Source organism: Pipra filicauda, unplaced genomic scaffold (assembly GCF_003945595.2).
Source record: "Pipra filicauda isolate LSUMZ 115617 unplaced genomic scaffold, ASM394559v2 scaffold59_size3379749_pilon, whole genome shotgun sequence".
Classification (NCBI taxonomy): Eukaryota; Metazoa; Chordata; class Aves; order Passeriformes; family Pipridae; genus Pipra; species Pipra filicauda.
Genome location: NW_024104753.1, coordinates 1745062 through 1771828, shown reverse-complemented (window position 1 = coordinate 1771828; position 26767 = coordinate 1745062). Strand labels below are relative to the sequence as shown.

Below are 26767 nucleotides of genomic sequence, written 5' to 3'. Positions count from 1 at the left end.
CTATGCAAAAGAAGATTGGGATGTTAGTGGGGTTTCAGAAGTCAAAAAGCAATTTGGGGAAGGTGACGTTATCACTCTCTTGCCTCCAGACTGAGCTATTGAGTCTAACTTTGTACCAAGCCTAACTTTGATTGCCCAAATGAAATTAGTTTATCACTGCAAATGTACAATGCTGAAAAGGAATGAGAGTTGGGAATCTTAGGTTGCTCTGCTGTCTCTTCCCTGCTGGAAGCAGAACTGAGATTACAGAATCTTCGTGCTTTAACAGCCAGTGTCTTTCTTCTTATTCCTCAAGGCTTTTTCCCCCTACCATTATCTGAGTTTTGCTTAGGATATTTACAAGTCAGCATATTTCCCTTTGCCCCCTTTGAACCAGTCACAGAAATATATTTATGGATAATAAACAATTCCAGTTTAAAATGAAGCACTCATCTTTATCACTTTAGCTTGCCTATGTGATCTTCATGATGAATTTCATGTGCAGTTGACTATCAACTGAATTTAGTCATAATTAAAGGTTGTCAAATCTGTAATTTAAGCCCTTGGAATTTGTTGCTGTCACTCTTTTCCTGTAGTATATTATATTTTCAATGGGTTTGATCCAAAGACTACACAAGCCAATAGGAGAATTTCTACCAGCTTCAATGAAGTTTGAATAAGGCCTCATATTCTATGGTAGAATCATAGAATCATTTAGGTTTGAAAATCATCTACACATCCTTTAAACACCTCTAGGGATGGTGACCCACCACTTCTCTGGGCAGCCTGTTCCGGTGCTTGACAATCCTTTCAGTGGAGATATTTTTCCTAAAATCCGATCTAAACCTCCTCTGGCACAACCTGAGGCCATTTCCTCTTGTATATCATTTGTTACCTGGGAGAAGAGACTGACCCACACCCAGCTACAGCCTCCTTTCAGACAGTTGGAGAGAACAATGAAGTCTCCCCTGAGACTCCTTTTCTCCAGGCTAAATGACCCCAGCTCCCTCAGTCTCTCTTCATAGGACTTGTGTTCCAGACCCTTCCTCATCTCAATTGCCCTTCTCTGGACATGCTCCAGCCCCTCAGTTTCTTGTAGTGAGGGGCCCAAAACTGAACCCAGGATTCGAGGTGTGGCCTCACCAGTGCTGAGTACAGGGGGACAACACTGCCCTGGTCCTGCTGGTCACACTATTTTTGATATAAACCAGGTGCTTCTTGCCCACCTGGGCACACTCTGGCTCATGTTCAGCCGCTGTTGACCAGCAACTCCAGGTTCTTTCCCACCAGGCATCTTTCCAGCCTCTCTTGCCCCAGCAGGGGGTTGTTGTGACCCAAGGGCAGGACCTGCCACTTGGCCTTGTTGAACCTCACACTATTGGCCTTGGCCAATTGATCCAGCTGCTGCAGTAACGATACTGGAGTAAAACTTGCTGCTATATCTTCTTTTACCTAAAATCAGCAATATAATGCATGAACCCCAGGGCCCCTGGGCTGGGGAAGGTACTGTGATCAAGCTATGATAATAAAATTCCCTTAGGATCATTGAATTCAGTGTGAACCACAAATCACAGGGTCTGCTGAGAAAACCGCGTCACTGGAAGAAAATGTTGCTAGTGCTTGATATGGGATCAATGTACTTTTTGCTATAAATTCACATTTTTATCTGGTAATTTTCCCCTCTCCTTCTGAGTTGTCTACCACATTTCTTATCAGATGACCAGAGTTCACCTAAGAGGGATGAACTCACTGTCTCAGTCAAGCTTCTCTACATCAACAGCTTTATCAGTGCTTATTGGCTCAGTGTAACCTTTAGTATTCAGTAACAGTACTGGGAAAGAAATGCATGCAATCCATCCCATCAGATTAGAGGTTCTGCTAATTATTAAGTTTGAAGAAGAGTTGAGAAATCTCTTTGAAACAATTTGAAGTGTCTGGTTTTGGGTTTTTTTTCATGAAGCTCTTTAACACTGGAGCAGAGTCTACCTTCACATACATTTATTAATAGAATAACAGATCCATTCAGTCATGCATAAACCAACAATCCCAGAAGGAGTGCAGCAGAATGCACTCTTCCCATTTCGAACAACATGACTAAAGCTCACTACCGCTCATGCTTCTCTATCTCCATTTTAATTCTTGCAGCCAAATACTGTTCTGTGCTGTAAAAACAGTTCTGAACATGATGTGATTAACCTTAGGGTCCCCCCATCCCCTCATCTCACAGCCCCCTCGTACGTGGCCTGTGCTTTCTATTCATGTTCAACCATCTGATTTCCATATCATCCGGCTCAGCCTCCCGAGCGGCTATTAGCATAACAGAGCTTTGCTGTGACATTGATTGAAGCCAGCGCTTGCTGAATGCGGTATCAAAGCATAATTTGCCAGAAATCACATCTAATTTACTATGTAATATTTAAATTTCTTTAAAAAAAAAAAAAAAGGCAGCAATTTCAATATAAGTATACTAGGTTTGTAATCTTAATTTTTCTTCCTCTTTCCCCCCCCCCCCCCCATAGTTTTGGCTAGTCTGCTGGAATCTGAGTGATATATTTCATTTTGGAGGCACTGTCTTTGACTTTCAGATGTTAATTAAGCAAGAGTTTTTCCACTCTGTTTCTTCCTATGCACTTTATGCTACATCTGAAACAGTAAAGAGTAATAGTCTGGTAGGCACAACACTCGGTTTGCTGCTTCATAACAGTTTTTTCAACAGATTCTTCTAATGACCTTAATGTTTAGCTTGAATGAAGCATTTAAGTTCCACATAACTTTAACAGCTGAAGCTGATCAAGCCTGCTGTTATTTCTCTAACTATACCTTTTCAGAATGTTTTTAAAATTCACCTAATTTGAGAGCAGCAATAATGGCTTGAATAAGTTTTGTCCCACGTTCCCCTGAAGCTACGCTTTGAGCAAGTCATGATATCAATTGGCCTTTCTGCAAAGTGGAAGTAATAATATTTATCCACCTTTATAAACAGCATCTATATATGAACATAATAAGCTCTGCTTTTAGGAAAATTGAAGAGCCCAAGTGCTTATTCTGTCAAAGAAGCCTTGCTGTCTCTGAGTAGGGTCACACTGAAGTCTCTGGAGATAACGTCTTAGTGTTTGGGTAGTTATACTTGACCAAGAATTTATCCTGCAATTGTTAAGTGTTACTTTCACTTTTCAAATTGCACTGTTTGACTAGAAATTGACAAATAAAGCTGATATGGTGAAAACGTTGTTTAAATGCTATAAACAATATTATTTTAATCAGAGCCTGTCTATAAACAGAGCTATAGCTGAATATGACAACAAACTATAACAAAAGGAGGGTTTCTTTCATTATAGAACCCTGTCTTTGAATAAGTTAAAAAAACCCAAACAACTCACACAATGTTTTATTTTTCCAAAATTATGTTTCTCATGTTATTTAAGATTATGTTGTTAAATAGTTTAGCTGAAGAAACTCTGATGTGAATAAAAGCTCCAATTCATTTATTTTTTTTATAGTAAATTTCCAGTAATTATGACTGCAGAGGAAACTAGAAAATATGTGATTGCACAACTAGATATTGTTGTTTGCTGGGGTCTTTAGAAAGGTTAACTTAGTAGCTATGAGGCCACAGATCTTCTATTCATCTAATATGGCAAAAGCTGGAAAGGACTTGGTGTGTGGAAGGCAGCGAATGGAACAACAGGATCCATCCTTGTCTGAGCTACAGACTTATTTTCCTTTTCTGTTTTTGGAAAAAAAGGAAAAAAAAAAAGAAAGAAAAAAAAAAAAGATCATTTTTCTGCTCTTAGGAAAGTGAGAGAGATTCAAAGTTAGGGATAGGTCAAAAACTGGAAACTAGGTAGGAACTAGGATGTATATCTCTCATTGTGCCTTGACTACCAATTATCTTAATTTGATCCTTGGAAAGCAACAAATTTGGTTCTGTTGTATCTGCTCAGAACTTGGAGTTACTGATTTACAACACAGCCTTGTGTGTGTGAGAGTGTTTCAGATGAACCCTTAAACTTGCCTGCCTTGCATTTATGCAGTTACATGACTTGAAAGATGGGCTCATGGAAATGCCGAGCCCTTCTTGCTGCTGTTGAGCTGCCTCAGAGCACTGCCTGTATAACATACCCCCAGTGCACCAAGCATGCCTGCAAAGTGATCTTGGGCATCCATCATGCTTAGGTTTTATCTATGGGATGGTCTCCTGGCGCCAGGTTTTTAGCATCCCAACAGAAGGATTGTGGTTTCAAGGCCACCCGTAAGGCAGCATAGACATAGGACTCATGCGTCGTTCCTGTCAAATCAAGGTATAACACCTGGAGAGGTTTTCTTCTCTCTGCTGTGCCTGAGGTTGCTGTTGATTCTATATTGATATCCTGGGCAATGAACTTCTGTGGCTGAGCAGCAAACACTGGGCTAGCCCAGTGACCTTTATTAAGTAGGTGGTCAGAATCGTAGAGATACCTAAGATATGCCTAAGGAAGGGGAGGTTTCTACTTCACAGCTTAAAGGTCTCTCTCTTTTTCTCCTCCTGTGTGACTGACTGAGCTAACACATGCACTGATTATCACACTGCTGCTTCCTGACATCTGTAGGTGTTTGTTGCATACAGATTGCTTGGTAAAACCAGGTGAGGGAAAAACAAGTAACTCGCTGCAGCTCAGCACTTTAAGAGTAGAATAGCATGAGTTCACTTCCTAGAGTATGTATAGACACACCTTATAGAAACCTCAAAACATGGCTATGAACAGGCATCAGCAGGGCACTAAGGCCTTTTCCCCTGCCTGTTTAGATGATTTAACAGCTACTGAGGTGGAGGAAGAGGTGGACACTTCTTTCCAGAAGGCCAAAACCTGAGTTTAGGAGTGTGAGGCAGAAGAAATGCTCTCTACCTTTTAAATTTATGGTGGTTCATGTTTATAAAGTGCTTTGCAGTTCTTGTTTTAAAGAGTGCATTATACCAGCATTATTGAACTGATGCTCTTTAGACTCCTGCTGATCTGTAAAGCCTCGGGAAGTACCTCAGGAGATCACTGCAAAGTGTGTTTCAAAAAAAATCAGGTCTGCCTGCATTTCTATGCAGTTAGCAGATTTGTGTCTGTGCTGTCAGCAGGTGTAATCGGAAGCTGGGTCTTGATTGCTCTTCGTGCCTAATTAAATAGTTTGTAATTATAATGGTGAAAATACGGTTTTCTAAAACACTTAAATTCTGTTTACCTAAAAGCTTAGTGTTCCTAAGCCATCCCTCTGCACAACCACAAAACCAATAATGTAATAGAAGAAAATGTTTTTTGTTTGTTTCTTTTTCTTTTTTTTTACTGTTTTGTCCCCTTCCTCAGCCTGCCCCAAAAGTTAGCTAGTCTTTTGATAAGAATATCTGGAGACACTGCTTGCATTTTTTAAGATATGCAAAATAGTACAGATCCAGTTTCAGTGATGAATCAAGACTGAAGGGTTTTCATATCACTCATAGAAAAGCCATTTGCTTTACTACTACATCATGCTCAACATAGTCACTGATGTCAAGTTTTCTCTCTCAAATGCTCTGATACTGCTTCTTCCTCACTTTCTTTCTACACATTAACACCTTTTCTCTACCTTCTCATTCTCACCAAGTACTGACTCTCTATTCTCCGTCAGTACCTTCCAGTACAAGTCAAACTACTCCTCTCTCTTAGAAATTGTTCACTTCTGACTGTGCCTCCTGGTCCCATATGTCTGAACACTGTTAATGCCAGCTACTTGAAAACATAGCCAATCCTGGTTCTTCTTTCTCGCTTTGAACCCAGTCTCCTTTTTTTCTTTTCCTTGTTTCTTCCTGATCTCTTGGAATACCTATTCCTTCTCACTCACCACTCACTTCTGCCCACTAACTCTTCAACTTTTGCTTCCTTCTAATCTTTAAACAAGCCAAAATCTGGATTTCCCAAGTTTGTGTTGTTTTATCTACCATTCTTTTTACTGCAACTCCTCCTTCCCACTCCATTCTTGACCACACTGCCTCTAAGAGAACTGAGAGAGCTCTTGAACTTCTGTTCTTCTGCTGTCATCCAGACCTTCCTTTCCTTTCTCAATCATTTTAAAAAGTCTAGAGGGCTAGACTGAGAAAGACAGTCTGTTCATCCTAATTCGTACTTGCAACACATGATAGCTCTGTGAAGCCTAAGAGGTTATGAGAGTGCAGGTACCTTTCCAGACCAAAGGTAGAATACATCCAGAGCCAGAAATATAAACCTCTGACTGTGCTCCTTAGCATTTATTGTCATCAGAATTGACTCTAGCATGTATGGTTGTAATGTTTATTTCCTTTTTTATTTTTTTTTAATAACTGGGGATGTCACGTACATATATTGCTGCTCTTTCTGTCGCTGTTGTTGTTTGTTTATATATTAATTCTGTCTATACTAATTAATGTTTCTGGTGTCATGTCCTCTGACATAAAACAAATCTCCATAATGTTGTCTCTTTCCTTCAGTATTCCCTGTCTCTCCCTTGCAAAATATGCTAAACTTACACTATGTTTTTTCTTACATTGTAGCTCCTCCACAGTTTGTGGTGAGACCACGAGACCAGATTGTAGCCCAAGGTCGAACAGTGACTTTTCCTTGTGAAACTAAAGGAAATCCCCAGCCAGCTGTTTTCTGGCAAAAAGAGGGAAGTCAGGTAAGCTGTAAGCAACCTATAAGTCTTTCAAGCCTTTCTAAATAGTTATACTGTGAAATTTTAAGGAAAATTTTTTATATTACCTTTTACAGATTCTCTTAATCTTTCACAGGAATTTGTCTTTTTAAACTATCACTATTCTGTACTGAAATTTTTGCTGCCTTTTTTTTTTAAATATTGATATTATGAAGAATACAAAGGCCATTCAAGTCGTTGAAACTTGGGCTAGGTGCTGTGCAGATGTACAGAAAGCAACAGTAAAGGCTTTTCATTCTGAAGCCCCCAACAAACAGGTGGGTGAGACAGGCACAGTAGATAAAAAAAGGTATGACTCAATTTTTTACTAATCAGAGTCAGTAATTACAGTTCACAACCTGTCTAGACGTGATCAGGCAGATGTGTATCTCGCAAGCTGATTTGCATTGGCTTATTCTCCTGGAGCATACAGATATGGGTTTTGAACACGCAGGTGCTTTCTTGAGTAAAATTGTCCCGGGAAATTTCCAGATCTGGTTTTGGAAATATTTCCCCGATCTTTTTTGCAGGCAGAATTTGTGATGTGGCGATGGGCGCTGCCGTCAGCCAGCACTGGCTTCTACAGCTTAAGGTTTGAATGTCACATCATGACATTTCTTTACTGCTGTTGCTGCATTGGCATGTTGTTACAGCAGAAGTCAGGCCTCCTCACTTTGAGTGTGCAGTTCATGTTAGTATGTTAAATTTGAACACTGCAAAAACTACATGCTGTATTCTCTTTTGCACCTGAGAAAAGATTAAAAGGGCCAAATGAATGCCCAAGGACAGTGCCTTCTGCAACTCCCTGATGAACCCTGTCATGGCTACACCTGTCTGTGTATCTATGCAATATACCCTTCTCTTTTGGCAGGTTGGTCTCTTCAGACCCTTGTGCTACTTTCCCCCATGTGAGTTAACTCACGTATCCACACTGTGCTGTGCAGTGCAGACGTGCCTTTTGTCAGATCTGGAGGCACTGTGTGCACAAGCTCAGTTAAAATGTGAGATAAGAGCTGAACCATAGATCTCCTGCTCTGCCCCACCTGCTTCTCCTTCACCTTCTCACGAGATCAGAAAGCTATTCCAGAATGACAGGACCAGGCTGACAGCATTTTGTGCTCTGCTGTCTTTGTGGCTTACAAAGATACTACACTATTGCTTTATGAAAATAAGCTTGTCTGAGCGTAAGCTTAACCTTCAGTGTGTATCTCTCAGTGTAATATTTGGAGAAACTTAGATTTCGCCTCCATGGATCACACACCCTGGAAAAGCAAAGTATTGCAAGTCTGGCTAAGGTGGCAATTGTTCCAAGGGGAAAGTAGAATAGTATGTTGAAATTAAAGGAGGAAGTAGTGATGTGCTAGCAGACATTTCAAAACCCTTCCTTGTAGAGCATTTTAATAACATGGTAATGTTTATGTAAAGTGAGCTTATAGTGTCACACTTGAATCTAATAAAGTGGACATCCATCATGCTGTAATAAAGAGAAGAGCTTCTAATTAAAGTAGGACATCATTTGCAGGATTAAAGTCATTTAGTGTAATTGAAAAGTGTTAATACTCTATTTTATCCTCTTCCATTTCTATCACTTCAAGGGTAAAAACATTTTAAGGTGAAAATGCATCTTGTGTCTTTAATTGAATGTTATTACCTACTGATTGTACCATGTTGAAGCTGCTTAATTACAAACCTGGAAAATTAATTACCATATTGAGAAACAGATCCCCGAGGGTTAGAAAAGTCTTTTTTGGCAAATAAATGCAACATAAAAATTGATACCTACATGGTTTATAATCAAACCTTCAAACACAGCTCAGTGTGATTTACAACAGCCTCCTGCTAATCTCGATTGATCATGAGTGAAATAACACAGGTTAGGGTTACCCTCTCACTATATAACTTGCCAGATTTTGCAGTGAGATGCCATAAGGGAGGTGAGTTTCCACACACTGTATATCATCATATAAATGGAGGGTGGTGTTTTTGCCAAATTACGTGACTTTTCACCTTTGCATGCCCAGCTATAAATTGTTTCTTGTCTCTACAGTGCTTGCTTCTGCTTTTACTTGGGGAACTGTTTGCAGCTCCACTTTTAGGGTTTGAAATAGTATTATGTAGTCGTGTTATCCCACTCCAGTAATTGTAGGGCATTTTTCATTGAGACTCCATTTCTCAATCCTGTGTTTTTGAGCACAACCAGCTGGAAGGGAGGGGAGCTGTTCCTTCCTGAGTAATTTTTTGTGCCAGGCTGTGCATAAACAGCTGGCCCTTTGTACTTGGTGGCCTTTTCCCAGAGCCCAACAGCCACCCATCAATGAAATGCATGAGGGAAGGGTGTGTGTAATCTTAGACTCTGTGGATTAAATTCTTCCTTGAGATAAATTCAGTGGTACTTTACTGGGGATATCTTCGGTCCCACTTTTCACAACCCAGCATCTGTGTCCAGATGAGCAACCCAACAGCTAACTAAAATAGTGAAATTATAAAAAGCATTTAAAAAAGAGGTTTTACTGTAATTTAGGACAAGTTATAGTTCATAGTTATCTGGTCTTTGAAGAGAGGAGTCGTGAGACTGGTGAACTCCTCCTGATGTGTGGAATATTTACTGGAACATGTTACCTTCCAGAACAGAGAGGCCCATGCTGAAGACAAAAAGAAGAGTAGTCTCCCCTGCCTAATGCAGTGATAAAGAGGATTCTGGATTTTTTTTACTCATAAGAATTAGGAGCTTGATCCTTGCACTGTCTTTTACATTGTGTTTATTTATACACTTTACATAATGAGTGATAATCAGAGTCAAGATCAGCCATGCCAAAATTCTCCACTTTCTCATAAAATTTAGTGAAGTTTTCATAATACCCTCATTCAGTAGGTATCTGTGCCAAGCAGAAGTTATTCTGAAAGTTTCAAGGCTGTTCAGAAAACAAGGCAATTATTTGAGATCCACTCAATCCCATAGCCTGAAATTGCTTCAGAATTTTAACACTTTTTTCCTATTGGATCTGACATGTTTACTGAGTGCATATTGATTTTTGAGGAAAAAATCTGCTGTTATAAATTTCTTGAACATTGCCATTGAAACAAGGCAAGGGAAAAGCCTAGGGTGACAAGTATCCTTGTAGGTTAATACAATTATAAGGATACTTACAGCATCGGATCTTATTTAAAGCATATCACTTTCCTTTTACTGCCAAAACCATAGAGATAAAGGCATGAGTTTCACTTAAAAGCAGAATTTGTTTCTTATTTGAATTCTTATTTGTTTCTTAAGCAGTTTGTTGCTTATCAGTTCCAAATCCTTTTTTGTAAACCATTCAGGTCTGCAGAAAATTCACTTAATACCCTATTTTACACTTTTAGATTCTATTTTTAGCCCATACAGACAAGCTTACAAGTTAGTAGGGAATCATCATAGGGAAAGCACAGCAGAGTTATATAGAGCTGCAGTAATGACTGAAAGCTTATCACAGCATGTTAAGTGTTTTGGGATATTCCTGCTGCAAACAACTGTATTTTTCATAGAGGCTTGTTGAGCTGACATAAAAGCCAGATCCTATTTTACTGGAATTACTTTTGTTTAATTATTGTTTAAGCTCTTCTCCTTTCTGCCTCATTGGGCAATGCTGCTGACCTTTCCCTTCGCATTGCTTTCCTTTTCCTGTTCTTATATATTCACAAGAGCTGTGCCAGATGGTATAACTTTTTCCTTGAAAACACAGCCCTCACTACTAAAACCTTTTCAGTATTGATTCATTCAGTCCTTCATCATATGCAATGACTACTACAGCCATTCCAGCTATTATTATTGACATCTCTCTTTTCTCCAATCCAGCCCAAAGGCAAAAGCTAATCTCCCTGTTTTTTGCTAACTGATGTCTTATCCTACATGAAATTATTCTTTCTCTCTGATGATTTCTACATCAGATTAATACCCTTTCTCTTCACCCTCAAGGCTCCATGATGCATTTCTCCTTTGGTATATCTCAGTTTTAATTTCTTTTTACTTCTCCTTTGAGCTCTCATGCTCTGCCAGCTTCTCCTACTTTTATGACCTGGTCATATCTTCCTCCCAGCTTTACTTCAGTGCCCTACTCTTACTTTCTCCTTTGCCCAGGACATATTAACAGCCAGACAATAGTGCTATGCTCCCTCAAGTCTCCAGGAGTCAATTTTTTCTGCTAGTTTTCCAATGTTTACTGTAGTGTTATGTCCTCCTGGTTTGATAGCCAAACTAAGTATATTATTACAATTACATTCAGAAAGAAGATGAATGTGTCACAAATATAAATCACTCCACTGTGATTGTTGGAAAATGTCTCCTCGCCTACACCCCCAGAACACAGCACTGTGTGCTGTCAAAGGGCTGTTTCTAATTTAAACTGCAAGTTGCCCAAGGCAGGGAAAGCCAGCTCTGTGTGTTCATAAAGCCTTACTTTTCCTTCTAGTTTATTTATAGTACTTTTAAGGGAAAAATCGTCGCCTCTCCAGCTGAGTGAAAAGTGGTGCTTTAGTGTTTTGAACTGATGTTTGATGAATTGTCTTTGCAGAACCTACTCTTCCCAAACCAGCCTCTCCAGCCCAACAGCAGGTACTCGGTGTCACCGACCGGAGACCTCACCATTACCAACATCCAGCGCTCGGATGCAGGATACTACATTTGTCAAGCACTGACGGTTGCTGGAAGCATTTTAGCAAAGGCTCAGCTGGAGGTTACTGATGGTGAGCTATTAGAAATTCCAGTTGTTTTTTTTTTTCCTGTCAAAAGTCTTTTAAAAGCAGTGTAAATAAAGGCATGTGAGATCACGGAATTCATACAAGGAAACGGACAGTTTTACATAGGAAATAAAATGGAAAAGGATCTCCGTGCACTTGTCTGTGGAATCAAAAAGGCATCAAGGCCTATTTTTCCTTTTGCTTGCTTTCTGAAGGTTCCTTAACAATGAAAAGAAGGGAAAAACAAGCTTAAAATAAGGTTGGTGAGAAAGGAAGCTGCTTGGTTTGCTAGAGCTAAGACACGACTGCAAGAAAACATTGTGGAGAATGAATAAGTTTATGATTAAAGCAGTGAATTGGGGTGCAAAAAAAAATTAGTCCTGATTCCCAACAGTCTTCACTACCATCTTACACAGCTAGTTTGGGAATGTGTCCTCAGCTCAATTAAACCAAGGCAGTTGTTTCAACGTAGTGGAGTACTGTTGGTTTGCAATAGCTACATGTAGCCCTTTAGTCGCTCTGTGAATAAGGCACCTACCTCAGAGCTGTGTTCTAAGAATTTCCTTGTATGGTTAAGTGTGAAAAAAGCCATGAAAATGAGAAGTTAGAGAAGAGTTTTCAGGAAAGGAAAAGCATCTCTCTTGATGCTTTCCATTTCAAATTTTTTGGGTTTGAAATTTATCCTGCCTTGAAGTTTACCTTACTCCGTCTCCAAACATGAATCCTTTTCATATGTCAGGAATCCTGTTGATATCCTCTTCATCCTCTTGTGGATAGAAGGCAGTTTGCATCTTTTAATGTTAGTGAGGAAAACAGTAGAATTCCTCTTATACCAGGAGATTGTGGCATTCCCCGGCATCATTATTCCTTATCTTAACTGACACATTAAACATCTCCTGACAGACTTTGATGAATTTTTGCCATTAAAACTGTTGTTATATGCAGAGGTCTACTTTTACTGTTCCCTTAGAGACCTGCCTGCACCACGAAAGTTTGAAAAGATGTCTAATTTTGAATAATCTGCCTTTTCACAAGAGCATATTCATCACAAGTGACAGGTAGAGAGGTTCAGGCTCGTGTTATAGAGGTTTGAGCATTAATTTGATGCCTTTTCTTTGTTTTCCAAAAGCTGCCTATATTTTTATGACAAGGGAAGATAATTTCTGCCTTATCCTCACATCTCTTCAAGCACATTGCTTTTCTGTAGTTTCTGGACGCTAAAGGCTTGGCTTTTCTCTACGATCCCTTTAAGTCCTTTCTCTCATGGTCTGAGAGAAAATGATGCATTTTCATTCAATTCAAATTTAAATGTAGATTAAAAGGTCGTTTAAAATTAATGGAAAGGCAGTATTTTGTAATATCTGTCCATAGTGCTGCCTGACTCAGGGCCATGACTGTGATTGGAATAAATAGAACACACAAACATTGGCTGAGAGGACATTGAGCTGTTAATGGTTGCACCTGCTGATGCTGCACAGATTTACAGCAACAGGCGCTGAGTGGATCAAATCAGGTTCAAGGACACGAGTGGTGAGAAATTCTTCCTTTTGACAGGCAAGGCCTGTGGTCCATTTCTTGTGCAGGGAAAAAAAAATAAATCCCAATTGATCTCTTTGGAATTTTCGTTAGTTTATTAGAGGAAAGTGTCCCTGCTAAAATGCAAACTCACCTCCAGCTAATTCTGATTAAAGGCAGCGTGCATTTCACATTGCTGGAGAAAGCATTAGCTGGAGGCTCTGCTGCTCAGAGAGTGCAAGGCCTGTGTTCTTCAAATGCTTTCCAGAACCCACTGTCAGCAGCATGATCATTATGAAAAAAATACAAAATTGCTTTATAGAAATACCATTTCATCCCCGAGTCAAAGGGCAGGTGAGGTCAGAAGAAAAGTGCCAAAACAACATTGTGGAACTGAGATTATATAAATAAATCTACCATTAGATCACAGATATTTTTTTAATTGCTTTTAGTTAGGAAGTTACCCATAAATGTCGAAATAATCTATTTTGGTTGATGCTGAGCAGAAGTTAAGGAAGCTAATGATTTTTGTCAGTAGGGAAATCTAACTTAATGGTTTTAAAAATATAATAAAAGATAAACACTGTGCACGTTAGCTATATACTTAAGCATTAGTGTTCTAGTTTTTGGCTGGTGATTTCAGTTTTACTTCATAGCCCAGAATTTTTCTGTTTGGTTAATGATTTAATAATAGTGGCGAGCCATCTTTTTCATTTTGAACACATTTTTGTTTGATCCAGAGTAATTTAGATCCAATTGAAGTTCCAATACAGAATGAAAACATGTCATGTGCAGAAAAACAAGTGCTTAATTATACCATATATAGCAGTGTTTCAGTTGTTAACATTTTTGCACTTACAAGTCTTTACTGGAAATATTTTTAACTCAAGTGTTCACATGAGAAGAGATTACTAGCTGTGATGAAATGTGCTGAGTTGAGTGATAATTTTGCTGATTATGGACTGTGCTAAGAGCCTTCGGTGTATTTGAAATTCAAATCTTGTATTTTCTTGAAAGGCTATCATGTAATTCACTGTCTAATGCACATCTGGAAAAGCAAAATCATTTTAAAAATTGAAAAATCTTAGCAATCCTTTCAAACTCAAGAAGTGAATATACAGCTCACAGTCTTAAAATGACAGATCCTGGAAATAAACCAAATGCTTCCATCTATGTCTGTGCTCAGCATAAAATGAATAGTTTACAATTAGTATTTAGTTACATAAGTTTATCCATCATGCACAGAATATTTTGGAAAAGATCTGAATTTCTCCTTAGTTAGTAATCATTAACACTTATTAATAAAAATTGTGGCCAATACATGTTCAGCTGTAGGATCATGCTTTGTCCAGTTTACCCAGCAGTTGCTGTTTAGGGTGAGTATTGGGGTGGAAGGAAAAGATTAGCCTCACAGCGTGCATTTTTCTGACAACATAAGAATGAACCGGTTTAGGATATTAAATTAATTTAAAACATTGTGTTTCTGGGATTTTCAATAAAGCAAAAGGCTGGATCTATAAGGATAATTCAGAATAGATTAAGAAAAGTAAGAGGAGGAGTTGGCAGAATACCTCAGCAGCCCACTCTCCACTGATTTGGGACAGACACTTGAGGCATTTTGCCCAAACTCCTTTGCATTTTTTTTTATTATAGGTCTGTTGAATACTCTGGGATATCTCTCTCTTAAATCTTCTACTCACAGTTTACTTGCCTGCAAATCTGGCCACCATGATTCTTAGTCCTCATCAAATGTATATTAAATATTTTGTAGCAAGTGTGACAGTCTCAAACAGGATAGATTCAGAACAATGTCACAGCCTCCTGTAAAGCTCTTCTGCAAAAAAAGACAGAAGGATTGGTCTATGCTTTTCCAACATAACCCTAGCCCTACCCTATCACACTAGTGTTCATCATGACTTATGTCTGATTTTCCCCATTAATTCACCAGGAAAGTTTTTTAAATTTTGATTTCGGAAGTGAAAAAGTAAAGACTTCATTTTGTCATTCTCTTATTTTAATTTCCTGTTGTAATTTGACCACATTCCACTCGAAGTTAAACATGATTTCAGTTGATCCTAATTGCATTTTTAGTGAATAAACTGTTAATTAGCAAGTATAATTTGTTCTTTTCGTATAATCTGTTCCAATTTTAAGATGCACTTTATCACAAAAGAAATATTTTAATTTTTCAGTTACCAGAATGTAAGAATATATGGATACTGGCAAATAGTTTCAAATCCATTTTTTAAATTAAATTAATTTTGAAATCAACCTCTGATTTACCATGCAAACATATTTCTAGCCACAGACAGTGTTTCTGCGGAATGGATGTAAAAGTTTCCTGTAAGTGAAAAAAAAATAATAAATTAAAATATTTTAAAAGCAACTAACAAACACCACACCACTTTATGGATATTTTTCATAATCTCTCTGTTCTTCAGAATGTTTATGATATATGTTTTTAAACCTCTAAGCAAGTTTTGGATCCTTACTAATGAGGTAGGAACACAAGCACCCACAGAGGTTTTATGGAAGATTTACAAGTCCTAGTTGTGAAGACAATACAGTCATTTACAGATCAGTGGAAACCCTAAGTGTTCATTTAACCTTTAGCCTTAGTGTCATGGAAACCTGTAGTGGTCTTTCACCCATGACACCCTTGAAAATGAAGATTCCTTCTGGCCAGGAGACTTTCAATTACACTATTGATCAGAGCTATTTAAAGGATTATAAGCTCCTCATTTGTGCTGTAAAAAAACTAATTACGTGCCAAAGAACAATATCTGTAATGCGGTAGGTTTTGAAAATGCCTACATTGCTACACATATGAAAAACAATTAGGTGAAGCAAATAACTGCGATGGAATAGTTAGCAACTTAAATAGTAATTTTTCCTTAAATTTTAGCTGCCTAAAATACTTGGATGTCCTGTTTTACATTAAATCTAAAGGATAACTCGCAGTTAAATTTTCATTTGAATATACTTGTGCTGCAGGTATCCTTATAGTACACAGGAGATGAGATCAGTTTGTTTCTCACCAAATGGCTGCACTGTGTAGTTATAAGGAACCTTAATGAGATAAAAAAATTCATATTTAGGTGAAAATGCATTACATTTTCTCTGTTGTTGTAACATAGTGTTTGCTGTCCTATCTCTGAGTTCAGTGGGTGATATTTCAGAATTTCCAAAATAACTTTCACATTCTGGTGTTAATAAATAGTCTTTATTGGCTTCTATTTTCAGTTTCAATTTCAATAAATGTGATGAACTCACACTGCAAGGTGTGATTCTGATTATACTAATGATTCTGTCCTTTGTGAATCTCGTTAACAAAACAGGGTAGTTGTATTTTTGCAGCATTCAAATTTCAGAAACAATTATTTTAGGTATAAAATGTACCACCAACATGTCCCTAATATTTTTTATTTATTAAATAGTGTAATGAAAGCACTTTGGATCTGTTGAAGGTTCCAGAGGGACCTTTGCATCTCAAACAGCTCAAATACAACAGAAACCTTATTGCTTTGTAATAATTTCTTTTCACTTCTTTGTCAGAGTCAAATGTTGTCTATGGACTGTGATAAACAGATTTTCAGCTAGAATAAATGGTTCAAACTCAATTGACATCAGCAGAGGGAGGCTAACTTACACTGCTTTAGAAGATAATCCTACCTGTTACAATATTTAATACCAATCACATAATTGTTCAGTTGTTCAAAGCTTTAAAACAGTAGCAATATGGCAGGTAAATATATAAAAATGAATACTCAGTTCTGTGATACTGATTTTATGCAACAGTCAAAGCCTTGTTTATATTCAAGTATTTCACATTCGTTTTGTATAAACACATTCTTTAGAAACAAAAAGTTATATTTTGCTGCTTAACAGATGGCTCAGAGGATAAGTTCAACAAGCAGAATAATTTATCAAAAATGATCTTTCAAGAAAAGTGAACACGAGCATTTTATCTCATCTTCAGGGTGTCCCACTGGTCATGGAATGAGGTTTATACAGAGCCACACACTCACTGGTTGCAGAGTCCTTTAAGCAGTGTTTCAAGCATGCAAATGTAAATTATCAGGGGAAAAAATTAAGAGAGTTCATGGCTTTAAAAGGTGATGAAATGATTTGATAAGTAAGCTTTTAAATGGTGTGATTGAGTTTGAGCTTTTCTCCACTGGAAAGAGTGGTACAGTCATTTAGATCACTCAGATTGTGAAGATGGTTTGTATTACTGTGAGGTATTTTTGCAGATGAAAACTTGCAAATTGAGCAGGACTGGGGATGTGGTTGGTACCCACGTTATAATAGTGTTAGTTTTTCACTTTGAACTCTTAACAGATTTTTCTCTTCTAGGCCATAAATTAGGTAAGCAATTAAGCACATTTTGATGTGACATCAAATGTGTGCTTTAAGTGCCTTCCTAAATTGTAAGAAATAAGTGATGCACTTCAATTCTTTTCCGAATCAAGGTCTTAATTTTCATCCTGTGTTAACCAAATGAGTCTGATGATCTTTGCTGACAGAAATTTACATGTCTAGGTGTTGTCTCGCAGTGGTGAAATAAAATCCTTACAAAAATACTTTTCAAATATGCCAGCTAATCGTTGACATGTACGGGTCTTCCAAAAACAATGTCTTTAACCTCTTGGATGCTGCCTTAAACCAGTCTCTTAGAACTGGTGCTGTGTGAAGGAACAGGGCTCACTGGAGCGGAGGATCTTTAAAGGTGTGGGTGTCGCTGTTTAGTCTTGACAGATAGGCCTCCACCCATCATCCTCCAGGGACCCATCAACCAGACACTGGCAGTGGATGGCACAGCTCTGCTGAAGTGCAAGGCCACCGGCGACCCCCTCCCTGTCATCAGCTGGTTGAAAGAAGGATTCACCTTCCTGGGCCGAGACCCTCGGACGTCCATACAGGACCAGGGGACGCTTCAGATCAAAGCGCTGCGGGTGAGTGACGGTGACCAAGCAGGCGTGACAGGTTCTACGCGGCTGGTTCCGACCTGTTGGCGTGTGCCTGGAGCAGCTCTGCTGCCTCCCCCTTGTCTTCAAGGTTAACTCGTCTTTCTTGCCCTGCGATTCTCTCCAAGTCCATGTCCTGTTTCATTCTTTGACACTGTGTAGGGAAGACGGGGAAAAAAGAGAAGAGTAAAACTAGTGTCAGATATTTCAATGAGAATTCCCTAAAAAATAGAACTGATGTTTAAAATCTTATGTATGTTTCAGGAAAACACATGAGTTGGATATGGATAGAGATATAAAAGGACAGTCCTTCCTGTCTTTTCAGTTAGTCTTACTATGAAGCCATTGGCCTCTCTGGTTAAACTTAGAGCAGTTCCTTGGCAACACCTGATCATAATTTTCCAAGGACTTGTAGTGGTAGCACGTGATCTAGAGTTCATCAGAGTTTAACCACGCACTTTCTCCATCAATAAGTCTCGTCAGTCCTGAACTGGATGATTTATTCCAATGTTATGCTCGCTGGAAGTATTCCACCAGGCTGCAAATGGCAAAAGACAACTAGTACATGAAGTCATATGCAGCAGGATTTCTGTTCAAAATAAATACCTATTGTAACGTTTACATTTTAACACATGATATTATAATATTCCAAATAGCATAACGTCCCATGTGGTTGATAAATATTGCATCACTAATCTATTTTTTTGGCTTTTACTTTTTCCCTGTTCAAAGATAAACACATGTTAGTTGTTTGTGTGTATTTGGACAAGCGTGCACATGGAAAAATAGTAAGTTAAATGTCCTTATTTGTCAAGAGCTTAAAGACAATTTCAGAAATGACTTAATTTCATCAGCAGAAATTTCTGCACTTGGCTTTTCCATCCAAAAAAAGTCAATAAACGTAGCTACTGATGACAAGACATAAAGAGCAGTTTTGTTTTCTGATACCTTCTCATCAGTGAGCGTAGATGAATTGTGAACTTTCTTGGAACAAAATGGAATTTATTAAAAAATTTATGCTAGCTTTCCTTGAGTAAACAATTTATCCTTCCTCCCTAGGCTGAAGGCAGGTTTAGGCCATGAAGGTTAATGCATTTTTCCTGTAGAGCTGGATTAAAAGAGTGCGCTTGAATAGTCAAGATTCCCCAGTAGTGTTAGAAAGCAGCAATTAAAGGTGGAGGCTTAGTGATTTCAAACAAACTTCCAGGCACTGATGATGGGCTTCTGTGGAGTGTCCATGAGGCAGAAGCTCCTGGGATACCTGTCTGCATGCAGCTATGCAAACAATGAAATTGGTTCTGAATCGTGCCGGTGCATTAATCTCGCTGTCAGAGGCCCAAAGTCTGTAAACTAAAGGGAAAAAAAATTCGCTTGCAAGGGGAGAAGAAAACAGTATTAGTAGTGAGTGTGGTTTTGAAAGACATGAGGCTTTTATTGATCCTTAAGTGGCTCATTCACTACTAACCAATTTTCCTTAGAGGTTCAGAAAGGCATTTTTTATAAACCCTTCTATAGCAGTGCATTCAAAATTAAGAACAAAAACTACACAGGACCATAAACCACAGATTTCTCCTGTCCCTTGCGATTTTTTGTGAATTAAACATGGATTTAAGAGTGGAATGTTTAACTTTTCTCTCAGGGTTACCTGAGCAAGGACTAGCACCACTTCCTAAGCAAAAAATGGCCATGAAAATGTCCAAGTGCGCTTAACATATCCAAGTTCAAAATAAGTTAGTATTTGTCACCCACATGTCCTCAGCCTTCTGGATGAGGGTAGATTTAGATTAGATATCAGGAAGGTATTCTTTACTGTGAGGGTGGAGCAGGTTTCCCAGAGAAGTCATGGATTCCCCCTCCCTGAAAGTGTTCAAGACCAGGTTGGATGGGACTTTGATCAGCTTTGGTTTAGTGGATGATGTCCCTGCCCATGGCAGAGGGGTTGGAAGGAGATGATCTTTAAGGTCCCTTTTTAGCTGGTCATTTTCTGCTATGTAGCTCTTTCTGTTACATCACAATTAAATTATTCATGAGCCTGCAGCAGTCACATGGGCCACAGTGATAAGTATGAACATAGAGATTTTTCTGGTGAGCCAATCTTTCCAGTTGCTCTGAGGAAAATAACTGAAAACTCACCTACGTCGCTCACTCAGTACCTGTTCAGACAGCTCAACACTTATGGAAATCTCCCTTCTGCTCCACAGAATCTACCACAGCAGGTTTAGGCACCTGCATTAATTAAGGAACAAAACTGTTTATTTTACTGAATAGCAAACATTTTTCCATTCGCTTCCCCATTGTTTTTTCCATGGCACAAAAAAAGAAGTATAAATAATTGAATTATCAACACATTGTGTCTGTATCTAATCCATCCACAGTCTGGAAGTCAGATAATTTGCCATAACTTGCAAGAAGCAGTGTATCTCCAGCTTGCTTTGTATGTTGAGTTTGTCTTCTGCAAGTTACAGTCGTGTACACCACATACTTCATTGAGTATGCCATACACCATCTGTCATAGTAGCACACAAATGAAGTTGAGAACCATAGCCTTGAGAAACATTCCCCATTATCATGTAATGAAGAATAATATATTTAATAAAAGCTCAGAGGAAGCAAAATAAAATACTGCTTCAGAATGCTATTAGGCCCTCTCCTCTGGAAAATCTCTCCTTTCAAGAGCCTTTCTCATTTCATCAGCAGCACCACTATATTTTGAGTGTCTGAGGCGTTGTCAGAGGGGTTTCACTGTTGCATGTGTTTCACGGAGAAAAATAATCTCCTGAAATGCAAGTTAGGCTCCTTCAGGCAGTTGAGCTGGCTTCCTCCCCTAAGAATTCCTCCTCTTAAGTTGCTTCCTCCCCTAAGAATGGTACACTGCAGTCTCACTGTATCTGAAGAAAATACCAACAAAATTCAAACATGACCAAGGTAAAAATCAATTAGATTTTACATCAACAAGTAATCTAAAGAATATCGTGCTTATTTGCCTTCACATTCTTCTTGAAGAGTGAAGTATAAGCACATATACAATAGTGCCATCTGCATTTAACAGAAAACCCATTACAATTCCTTAAAGTCCAATAAAGCTTTTTGGATGCATTTCTGTTTCCATCAAGTCATCTGAGGGTGAATATAATTCTTCTTCTTTATTACTAGAGCCAGCACTCTCCCTCTTCTGCTTCCACCTCCAGATTACCATGCTTTATGCATAGTGGTAGGAGAACTTCTCTGTATATTTTGTGCTTTGTAAAGTTACTGTTTCCCATCCATCTCTGTGGTCTTCACTAGTTCCTGACTCAGAAATCTTTATTTTAAATTTAAATAGGGAATAGGAAAACACCTGGCAAATTTTCTAGTAGAACAGTTTATACAGTGATGAGATTAATATTGACAATCAAATTCAAAACAGTTTCCCCAAATAAATTTAAAATATTTGAACTGACAAGGGAAACACAATAGTTTTATACCAATGCACTTTTTTTTTGCTACCAAAGGGCCTTGCAAGCCTGAAATAAAATCTCATGTGAAACAGAAGAAAGGTAAGTATGGTGTAGGATCTAATTTAATCTTGCTATTTGAAAATTGCTTGGTGGACTGTCTGTGTAGAGAGAACCACTGTTAAGCATCAACAGTATTTTCTTGTGGGGTGGCCTGCATAGAAATGACTTCATCTGTCATAAAAGTCTAAGATGATGTAACATCCTTCCTTGGCACTGGAAGCTGTACCTCTTGCTCATCATGGGATAATGAATGGTGAGATTTTGCCCTCTAAGAGGTTAATTGTCGTTATATTGTTACCTGATTTCACCTGCAATTGTTGTAACCAATACAAGCACTGGCACTGTCAAAAACATCCATTCTGTAGAATTTACAGTACTGGTACCATTAACAATATGAAAATTAGAATTAGTAAAGTATTAGAAGCAAGTAATCTTATTATAGTTCTCTAAAAGTAAGCCACCATTAAATGATTGTTGGAAAATATCCGGTGCCCTCTAGTCTGATGTAAAATGTAGGCTAAGTCCTTCTTACCAAGAAACATTTAGAAAAAGAAAATTAGAGTAAACTCAGCTGATTCTAAAAGGTTGTTAAAACTACCCTTATGCCCCTTTTATGTCCAGCTGTCAGATACTGGGACTTACACTTGCGTGGCTACAAGTTCCAGTGGGGAGACCTCTTGGAGTGCTGTGCTGGAGGTGACAGGTAAGTGATGTCCAGGGCTGTTGCAGCTGGCACACAATGAAAGTGTAGACCATACCAGAGCAGTCTGAGTCAAATAATCCGTTCTAGAACTTCTGGGGTTGACATGGAGGAGTTTTGGATGAGCAGGTTCTGTTCTTTCACAAGCCTTCCATATCATTCCTATTATCTTTAAATGCCCGTTGACATAGAAACACTTTTTATGTTTGTCTCCAGTGACAGAGGGAAGCTATAACTCTTCTAAACAGGGGTATTAATAAACTGTGAATTTATCCAATAATTTACTTGGCCAAGAAAACTATTATGCCTACACAGAGGCATTTCAAAGTCCAAAGTGCTCTCTATGAGTACTGGAGTTGATTTGGATACAGGAACTTTCTCAGCTTTCTAGAAACTGAGTTTCTGGTATTTTATGCAAACTTCAGTAAAGCTGGTGGTTTTTGTTTTGTTTGTTTTTGTTATTCTTTATTTTTTCTTTAGAAAAAATATTTTCATATAACCTTTTGAATTTTGCATTTTTTTTTCTTTCAGTATGTACTTAAAGAATGATAACTCTTCATCCAAACACATGTGCAATTTTTGACTTAGTTCTTTACAGATTAAGAATATTCATTATGATGATTTTTGCAGACGTTTGCCATGTTTTTTCCTTTTAATCTTCTACTTTGATCAAATTATATAACCAAGGATAAAAAATAACTGTTTTGCATTTGCCCTTCACAGAATCCGGTGGAGCAACAGTCAGTAAAAATTATGATATAAATGACCTCCCTGGGCCACCATCCAAACCTCAGGTCACTGATGTTACTAAGAACAGTGTCACCCTGTCCTGGCAGCCAGGGACCCCTGGAAGCCTACCAGCCAGTGCATATATCATTGAGGCTTTTAGGTATGTGAGTTATTCCACTTTTAAGCTCCTTTCTTTCTAATTTTGCTTAAACCCTGGTAACAGCTGTTCTCCTGGTATTGTGGTGTTCTTTTGGACTCCACACGTATCATTAGAGGTTCATTAAATGACAGCTCCTATAGCAGGCATTGATTCATATTTTTTAAACTGATTTTTTTTTTAATTGATCTTTTTTTTTAAGAGATTAATTGGAGAAGCATCTAACAATTTCTTCTGGAATATAACAGAACAATGCAGTCATTATTTGTTACTTAATGTTGATGGTCAGTGAGAGTCTTCTGTGGGAATGCTGCAGGTTCTTGAATATCATAGGACAAATGATATGAAAATAAGTGGGTGGTTCTGAAACTTCTCTGCCCACTAATTCCTGCTCTTGTTAAAGCAGTACCTATTAAAGAGTCAAATCACTTTAAATTTCTATTTCTTACTGTTTTAGATAGATGAAAACTTTTAAGTGAAAAGGCTAGTGTGGATAATTTAGGATTTTATCCTGCAACCTGAGGCTGAAGAGAATCCAGCTGCTCCCTCCCACACAGCAGCAATTACTATGTGGTACAAAAGAATTCCTGAGCTCCAATTCAGCAAGTTTGTTTAAGCATGGGCCATACCTCTGCAACAGATCTGTAGTACACATTTCAGATTAAAAATCCACACATTCTTAAGTTTTCCTTAATCAAGATATTCAACAAATGACAAATATTTCAGTTCATCTTTTAATTAAAATTCATGCAAGTCAAAATCGTATGCATGCAAATTTTAGCTAAAATGCTTCATTCTGCTCTGTTAATATGTAAGGAACATTATTGCATGTGCAGTTTGTTTGTTTTGTTCTAGAACTTATTCTTTATGCGTTGCATGAATGAAGAAATTGAAACAACACAGAACTCGTAGCTTTCCATTTTCTTTTTCCTCTTAATATGTTTAAAGATTTTTTTTATCAATACTTTATACAACAAAGCACAATAAAATAAATTTTCCTCTTTAAACTTTTGTGATGTTTCTCCCTAGATAAGCTTTAATGGCATCCCATCAATAATTTTAACAAAAGCCAGACATTTTCATTAAAAGCTGTTTTTACAATCACATTTGAAATCTTTTCATATGGTGGATTTTAATCTAATTATAATAATGTTGAATTGAAAATGTAGTGACAAAAAAAATAGTCATATACTTACCTTCCTTTAAAAGCAAGTTTTCTGAATTTTTTTTAACTTTTATGATTTTAATTCAAGGAGACTACTTTTCTTCCAATGACAACTTACTGACATAATTTATTAGCAGTATAAAAACTTATTATTTTAACAGAATTTTCCTTTTAAAATCTTATGTTCAGAAGTAGCCTATCATTCAAATTTACTTTACAGCTCTCCACGCTTTCCTTTTGCAGGCATTTATTTTAAAGAAACAGCAAAAGGTTTTGCTTCTGTTGCAATGAGAAATACTTTTGAGAGCTGTGTTGCTTTTTTATCCCATCTCAATGAGTTAGCCAAAACAAGTATTTTTAATTTTACCCTGCTTTTACTAATTTTTCCTGTACTTAGACTTGATCTCGGGTTACAAAAATAGGTCCTTTCACTCCTTAATTTTTCTCTTGCGTTAGTGTATAACCTTCCACCCTCTTCTCATTGCAGTCAGTCTGTGAGCAACAGTTGGCAGACAGTGGCAAACCACGTGAAGAGCACCCTCTACACTGTGAGGGGCCTGCGCCCCAACACGATCTACCTGTTCATGGTGAGAGCCATCAATTCCCAGGGCCTGAGCGATCCCAGCCCCATGTCAGACCCTGTCAGAACACAAGGTAAGGGTGGCTGTCAAGGCTTCTGTGCTTGAGCTAAAATAAAAAGAACGCTCTGACAGTTGACCAATAGGTCAGTCTGGACTTGAGCAGCCTGACTGAAGGAATCATGAATCGGGCTTAACCAATGAAGGTGAGAATAGTCCAATGTTTGCTGTATCAATCTGGAGCTTAGGAGAGATGGTTTCTCTTTTTAATCCTTCCTGCAGTGTAGACCTTTTGATTTCCAATTCACTTAGACTCATTGTGCTCCTGCTTTCTATTAAAAGTAATGTGAGTTAACCAAGCTTGTCTGAAAACTTCTCTGAACACCATACTCTCTTCAGTATCTCTTCTCTCCATGTCCTTACTTCCTCTCCATCATTATAATAGGGATATACTGTAACAACAGGTGCTTATGACAGGCAGACACTGTGTTTAGTGTTAGTTTTAATCAAAAGAATAGCACAAAATATCTCTAGTGTGTTGATTAATCCAACATTTAGGCAGAGAATTCATGTAAATTAAGGCATCTTCATGCTAAGAATATATTGAAGTTATTCAGAGAAAAGTGCATTCTATTTATATACCTACATTTCTGAATTCTTTATATTAATCCACTCCATAAACCAGGAGGGAAGATTGAAGTGAAATCGCTCATTTATGGGGTGGTGATGTGATTGATAGCTGTGATCCTCCATTGCTATTGAATTGACTATTGAATTCTGTTCACATTGCATCAAGTTCTAACTGCATATAACTGCCACAAACAAATTTCCCTGCACAGCATGGATTTTTTTTTGGCTTTGAGAAGGTGTTGCTGGACTAATTAATTCAAGAGTGTAGTCTTGTCCTATGCAGGCTGTAATACAAGAATTAATCATTCTTTGGAATTATAATTTTTTGAGTCCAAAGCAATAGCTCGTCTCACAGTTAATTTAAAATGAGGTCCTCTGTTTGTATTTGTGTATCCAGCTTGTGTAAGTGGTTTGTGTACTTCACTGGTCCTAGATGGAAGGAGATAAACAAGAGTAGGGTAGTATTTCTTTATCATATAACCACCAGATCCAGCCCCTCTCATCCCAGCCTAGTCCTGAATAAATCTGTCCTTAATAGTTAGACACTCAAAATAGTAATTCTGGCTGGAAAAAGAGAAACGGAGCTGCTTTCTGAAAAGCTGGAGGAATGAGTTGTGCAGGGATTTTGTGGCTTGACTATTCACGGAGCATCACAGGTTTTCTTCTTTATTACTCTCCCATTATTATAGGGTGATTCATGCTTTTCATTGCAACAGCCTTTTAGTCTGCATAACTTATCACCTAGCTAAAAAAAACAACTTTGTTTGGCATTTGAGTGTCAAGTATAGACTTTTTACCTGACATACTGACAAGCAATTTGATTTCAGTAAAAACATGTCTTTTAATTAGCTACAGCATGTGTTGCAGCTTCCATTTCCAGAAGCTGTTTAGCAGTCAAGCACACTCAGACATGTACAGGATTTATAGCTTCTTTGCAAGCCTGTAGTTTAATAGAATTAAATCATAAAATCAATTGAAAATTAACATAATGTTTTGATGTGATTTCTAATTATGCCTGAATTCAATTCAGGCTCACAGAAGAAGCTGACACACAGTAGAAAGCCTATTCACAGTGGCCATGGAGAAACAACAAAGCAGCTATAGCAGCGGTATATAATAATTTGCAACAGGTGTCTCTGGTAGCTTTAATAGCTGAGCATTTAATGTCCTGGTTTTAAGCATGGCAACTACAAGTAACAAGATTTTATGTATATTTTCACCAATGGACTGCAAGTAGACAATCAGGTACTTTCAATAGGTTTACCTTATATGACTTACAAAAAAAAAGGACAGAGAAATCATAATTACTCTAAGAAAGGAGCTGATTTCTTGTTGGATTATTAATAGACCAAGGAGTTGATTTCTTGTTGGATTATTAATAGACTAAACCATATATTAAAAAAACCACTTCCAAGAAGCTATAAATAATCCTATCCCTGAAATTTAAATTAATAGCAACTAATAG

At 37.9% G+C, this 26767-nt stretch overlaps 1 protein-coding gene across 15 annotated transcripts in view; it reads left to right on the top strand.

Annotated features, from left to right (window-relative positions):
* Positions 1–26767, top strand: part of ROBO2 (roundabout guidance receptor 2) — a 1069237-nt gene that overhangs the window by 955162 nt on the left and 87308 nt on the right. For all 15 annotated transcript variants that reach the window (XM_039387910.1, XM_039387922.1, XM_039387917.1 and 12 more), the window contains 6 exons: positions 6512–6636; positions 11199–11370; positions 17629–17834; positions 21965–22046; positions 22767–22932; positions 24582–24748. In XM_039387910.1, the coding sequence (XP_039243844.1) occupies positions 6512–6636; positions 11199–11370; positions 17629–17834; positions 21965–22046; positions 22767–22932; positions 24582–24748 (918 nt within the window). The remainder of the gene's footprint in view (positions 1–6511; positions 6637–11198; positions 11371–17628; positions 17835–21964; positions 22047–22766; positions 22933–24581; positions 24749–26767) is intronic.